Genomic DNA, 6,087 nt, shown 5'->3' on the forward strand with positions numbered 1-6,087 from the left:
TTGCAAAAGAATTAAGTTCTCATTTAGGTGCCTCCATAATGGCCAGCCTTTCCAAAACCCTTAGCACCCAGAAGCTCCCATTGTAATACTATGGCCAGATTTTCATTCAATGTGCTCTGGTCTTTCAAAAATTTGGCCTCAACTGTGTGTGCTGAAGCCCTTGTGAAAATCTGGTCCTTAATTTCTCTGTGCCTTCATTTATCCTACGCTATAACAGGGATAATCATCCTTCCTTGCTTCCCAGAGATATCGTGAAGTTTAATGCATTATAATGTTTATAAGGGGCTTTGAGATCTTTAGAGAAGGGTCTAAAAGTGCAATAGAGGGATGGATTTTTTAAAATTTCTAGATCATCTGTAACCCTCTACAGTGAACACCACAAGGCTAATGGTATGTCAGATGTCCTGAAACTACTCCTGTTTAAAAATTTGACAAATAAATTATTCCCGTGACCAAACCTATTTAAGAAAGTTAATTATCTGATTTAGAAATAACCACGTGTCGGCCAAAAAGCATCCTGCGGAGTCAGGATGACTGATTTGAGAAGAATGCAGCTTTTTCTTTGTGAGGACAAATAAGAATTTTGTTCTCTTTGGAAAGCCAAATGGAAACAAACACACACACACACACACACACCCTCCTGAATATATAGCAATAACAATATTGCTGTTTCCCATATTACAGATCCTGGAAGATTCACATTGGACAAAAAAAGTGCAAATCTCCTAAGAGCTTAAAGCTCTTCTGATATACTGCTGAAAACAGAGCCTTCAAACCCACTGCTTCGGGCATCCACCTGTCATTTTCTGCTTTCTGCCCAACTGTCACATATTATTGATCCCTTTAATCCCTTTTCTTTGAAACTCTGTTGCCAGCTGATGTTTTGTTACACCAAAGGAAATTCTCCTTCCAGTGCCTGCACCTCTGCAGGTAGTGGCTTACTAGAAGCTAAACCAATGCAATCAATTTTTAATTTGGCTTAGCGTGAGCCTTAAGGGACAACATTTGTGTTCAATACAGGGAGGTGTATCCAAATTCTCCGATCTATGATTCCCGGATGGAGCATAGCTGAACATTTAGTTGTGATGTTACTGTTGTGGTCCAGAATTTCTTGGGCATTACAAAAGTATTTCCTTCCAACTCCCCACCCCCTCCTCCATCCAGCACTGCTTTTGTGGAAGTAAAAGATCTGAAAAAAAAATCAAATCAATGCGCTGAAGAAATGAAGTATAAACGTTAAAATTTTTATTTACACCAAGTACAAATGTCTTTGTGAAAACCGACAACACAGACATAATAGAATAAAGCTCTTTATGTACAAAAATACAATTTTCATATGAATGAAACATCTTGAATAAATTAAACGAATACCAGGCCCAGTTGCTGAATACTCCGTGTTTAGTCCTACTCTTAAAGCGAGACGGCGGTGCTGGAGGTCAAGATCCATAATGCATGAATCTAGCGCCTTGTCTTGCCTCTTTAGGGGCTGATCCTGCCAGATGCTAAGCTAAGCACGGCTTGGGGGCGAGGCTGCTGAGCCCGCTCCGACGTTATCGGAGTCAAAGCGAGTAGCGTGCGCTGAGCGCCCGGCAGGGGGTGCTGTGCACCCGGCAGGATCAGCTCCTTAAGCCTTTTCATTGTATTGTCAGGGCGTTCAAACCAAATTTTCATGCTCATTTTTCTTCATTGGAGTTCTACAAATTGTAAAATTGACTTTTCACCTCGTCTGCAGCAGCAAATCTGTCCCTTTTCTTCTCCTTTCTAAATCATATTGAAGCGGGGGCGCCGGTCAGTGGGAAGGGAAGCAACAAAGGAGGGTCTGTGGAGTTCAGAAAAGTGCAAAGGAAGGGTGGGGTGGGGGAGAACCCCCCCCCCCAATGTGAGCTGGCTCCTGCTGCCTTTGGAGCCAGGGGGCGGCTTGGGAAGGAAGAGCAGCTCACGCCCTGCCCGTCCCACGGACAATGGCCCGCTGGCTGCAGAGGGACCCGGCTCTCTGCCTGCATCGCCCAGCACAGCACAACCCCGAGAGCGGCTCGGCCCCGGCCCTGCCTCCCCGGGGGCGCCGCGGAACCGAAAGTGAAACCCCAGGGGGCGGCGCCGGCCCGCACGTGGGCGGGCTCACACGGCGGCGGGGTCCGCCGGGGGGTACCGGGGGCAGCACGGGCCGCTCCGCAGCAGCTCCCCGGGGAGGCCGTGGCAGGCGAAGAGGGGCTCGGGGGGCGCGTAGCCATAGTCCTCGGAGGTGGCCGGGCTGCTGGGGCTGGACGTGCAGGCGGACAGGGAGGAGGCGGTGGAGAGCCAGGAGCCCGCGTCGCTGCCGGGGCTGGGCGGGGCGGCGGGGCTCCGGTAGCCGGGCCGCGGCGGCGGGGGGGCTTTGTGGTCGGCCAGGCGCAGGGTTTCGGAGAGGGCCCAGATGTAGTTGTAGGCGAAGCGCAGCGTCTCGATCTTGGTCAGCTTGGTGTCCTCGGGGAAGGTGGGCAGGACGCCGCGCAGCTCGTCCAGCGCCGCGTTGAGGTGGTGCATGCGGTTCCGCTCCCGGTCGTTCGCCTTCACCCGCCGGCTCTTCCGCAGCGTGTGCAGGGCCGCCTCGTTCCGCGCCCGGCAGCGGCCCCGGCGCCGCCTGCGCCCCGCCTCCTCCTCCGGCCCCGGCCCCGGGGAGGGCTCGGCCCGGGCTCGCAGGCTGCTGTCCAGACAGGAGGACACGTCGCCGCTGTTCTCCGCGGCGGAGTAGCGGGTCTCCGGGGCGGAGGGCATCCTGCGGGGAGAGAAGAGGGGCCATCAGTGCCTGGCACTCGGGGGGAGGGCAGGCTGGACCCTTCAAAGCGGGATCGACCCCCAGGGGGGCGAGCAATGGACCCCAAAACGAGAAAGTTAAAAACAACTATATCGAGAGGGGGGAAACCCAATCAATGGACTAATTAAAGGGCTCGATCTGGCTCCGTCTAGACACAGCAGCTCTCTGGGGCGTCTCGGTGTTGCATGGTACAGCTGGCTTTAGGGAGAGGCGTGTCTGTCTGCTTGGCCCACATACTCACGTGCAAAGGCTCGGAGATGCAATCCGGGGGAGGGGGAGAAAGTTTCCAAGTGTGAGCGAAGTCAGGACCAACTTCGGCTCTTGGAGGCGCCCAAGAAAAGGGGGGGTGGGGACACGCGACTGCCCTTGTCTTTGAAGTGATCTCGGCTGCTATCAGCTCGTGCGAGCCGTGAGTTTGGCACACGACTGGCCTCAGACTCCTTATATACCCTGTAAAACAATAGAGCCCCCCTAGCCCCCCAGGCCTTGCGGGATGAATGAATCAGGGCATCAGGTCTGCCCCGTGCTGCACTCGCCTTCATTTACATAATTTATGCTCCAAGTGTCTGTTCTCTCCCCGGAGTGTGCCTATAATTACTGCTGGCCAATGGCAAGAGAGAGCTGCGTCTGAGACACGTGAGCTATCACTAGGCTAAGCCTACTTGTTTGAGCTTCATTAGTCTATTAAAGGGAAAAAGGAGGAACAAAGTGATTAGCCCTAGGGGCAGAGGCACAGTCCCGAAAGGATCCTTTGACAGTGGGGGGAGCTGATACCGTCTGGTTCAAACATAGCATCCCCAGCAGCTTCTACAGGCTGGATGGGTTTCTGCTAGTCTTTCTTGAAGCCTATCCCCATGTGTTAGGGGAGAGTGAATAAGATAGTGAAACAAGACAAAGCCATCCTGAGATAAGGCAAGGCAAAGCTCTCCCTGTAAAAGACATTGAAGGAAAAGTGTATAAACGCAAGGCACATTTCTCAGGTAAAGTCAGTTTCTCATATCTCCTGAACTGCTGAACTTAGGGCACTTGGCCTGGGTTTTCACATTCAGAGGTTTGGAGTAAACTGAAATCATTCCGTGATTTGAAAGGAAATGGGCAGCCCGGGTCTGGCTCAGTTGTGAAGGGATTAAACTTGTGTGGTTTTCGGTGAGAGCCAGGTTTAAATCTGACAAGCTTTTGTTGAGGGGTTGTTGAGGGGTTGAGGTTTTTTTTTTTAGATGTTCCTGAACTGAGGCAGAGCTTTGCATTCTCTTCCACAAACCCCAATCAAGTGAAAATATTCTGAGGTGATACAACTTTCACTAACTTTAAGTAGTTTCTTCTTTACTTTGGATTTGACTTTACGCATGCCCTTTATTTTTGTCATATTTGGTGTTTAGCTAAAGTTTTTTAGGAGCTCAGAATGCTAGAAATTCCAGATTCCATTTATTTTATTAACCTATATATACATAGACATATATGTATGTATACATATCAACCTATTTTTTCTGACTAAAGAGACTTAATGATGGTTCTTTTAACACAGTTACTTTTATTTTCTTAGCTACCCTTCAGACCCTTATACACAATGTACTTTTATTAAATACCCATTTTCTACTAAAACATATAATGTTGACTGTAAGTTTTCACAAATGACTTGTAACATTGGATGGTTTATTTTTTTTCTTGCCCAATTTAATTGCCTGAAAGAGGCCAGGTTTTCAGAGGGCAGGTAGTCAGCACTGGCTGAAAATCAAACTCTTTTATGTTTTTGCACCCCAAATCATTAGTGACGTTTAGGCCTTTGTTATGCTTAAATTCATGTTACAAGTCATTGACAAGTAATTTCCCCCTAACTTTAAATTTAGAATCTTCTCATACACAACTCCTTTTTGTGATTTGCTCCCATGTCTCTGGGAAGCAGGAAAAACTGACAAACCAAAGTTATATTTCTATTTGTACTTTATCAGATATGTGTTCATAGCAAATATTGTCAGGTTCAAAAATTAAAGACATTTCTGTTATTTACTGGGCTATTCCTTCTGCAGTTTTTGTTTGCTCTTTCTTTTGAGATTATCAATGGACAACCATCAAAATGTCACAAAGGGTATTCTTTAAAAAGATGGTTCACAAAGAAAAGCCTTAGGTGATAAAAGTTAGCTAGCCTGAATTTATAGACAGCTCTTCATATAGTATAGCAGCAGAAGTAGATTAGTATTTATTTTTCTTGTGACAGACCTTAGATATATAATGTAATATAAAATAAGGCCATTGGACTTGCCTATCTGAAAGAATAGGTCTAATTTTTGGCTGAAGAAGAATTGGACCTGCAATCAAAAGGATGATTTTAAGCCCCTGTTCTGCAAACCCTTACTCAAATAAGTAACTTTATGCACATGATTAGCCCCACTGCATCAGATTATTCATGTTCTTAAATGTTTGCAGGACTGAGGTTTAGCTAGCAGTCAGATATTTTCAACAATGTGTCCGGTTTAGGCAGAAGAAAGGTAGGAAAGCATGCAGATTAGAGGTGACTGAATAATAAAAAGAGATTTGTGATTATTTTTGCTAATAAACGTGCTGTACTACTGTACTGTGTTACTGTACCACTACTGTTCATCTAAGCATATTGTTTGTTTGTGTGTATTCAAATGAGCACTGATTGATTTGTGACAATGTTTGTGATCTCATAGATTTTAGCACAACTGATCATTTGTCTGAAAAAATATGGTGGAAGGTCATTATTCATCAATCCTTATCCATCACTTGCAGTTTGTCATTCGTTATTATCTTGTTTAAAAAGTTTGTCCTCCAATCAGAGAGCAGAGAAAATACCATGTGCCTTATGCATCAGCCACATCCCATGAATAGCAAATAGTTGAAGTCAATGTTTCACAAACAACCTATAGGCTGAAATTTGTTTGCAAAATCTATTCACTGAGTACTTTGAATAACGAATGCATTCACAGAATCAGAATTGGTTCATGAACCATTCGCAAACAGAAAGAAGTCCTAAATTTCTCGGATAATTTATTCCCAATGAATAATTCAACCCATTCTGTTGAAGGCAGTCCACTAATTCTGCAAATAAATTATCCAGCCAACAAAGATCATAACACTTACACCTTTTGAGCCTGCACTCATGGAAGCTGATTGCAAATGTCTCATTGACTTTTCTGAGCTCAAGGATAGGCCTTTGACTTGATGGAACACCAACTATGTTCCTAGCATCTTTCTAGCTATTCTATTCCAATGCATAATCTTTGGTAGTAACCCTCACTCTTCAGATTTAAATGCAACTAATCTCTGAATAT

The 6,087-nt window shown here is 46.1% G+C and overlaps 1 protein-coding gene across 1 annotated transcript; it reads right to left on the minus strand.

Annotated features, from left to right (window-relative positions):
- Positions 1-1,025: 1,025 nt before the first annotated feature.
- Positions 1,026-3,305, minus strand: NEUROG1 (neurogenin 1). Its single transcript, XM_045028192.1, has 2 exons — positions 3,036-3,305; positions 1,026-2,755 (listed from the first exon to the last, which is right to left on the minus strand). Exon 2 carries the CDS (start codon positions 2,752-2,754, stop codon positions 2,119-2,121), a length of 636 nt encoding a protein of 211 aa, XP_044884127.1. The 5' UTR covers position 2,755; positions 3,036-3,305; the 3' UTR covers positions 1,026-2,118.
- Between the last annotated feature and the right edge of the window lie 2,782 nt (positions 3,306-6,087).

Source organism: Mauremys mutica, chromosome 8 (genome assembly GCF_020497125.1).
Source record: "Mauremys mutica isolate MM-2020 ecotype Southern chromosome 8, ASM2049712v1, whole genome shotgun sequence".
NCBI classification, from domain to species: Eukaryota; Metazoa; Chordata; order Testudines; family Geoemydidae; genus Mauremys; species Mauremys mutica.

Bases quoted from the DNA above. Each gene is read 5' to 3' on its own strand.
- NEUROG1 (XM_045028192.1), bottom strand. From the start codon at position 2,754: ATGCCCTCCGCCCCGGAGACCCGCTACTCCGCCGCGGAGAACAGCGGC.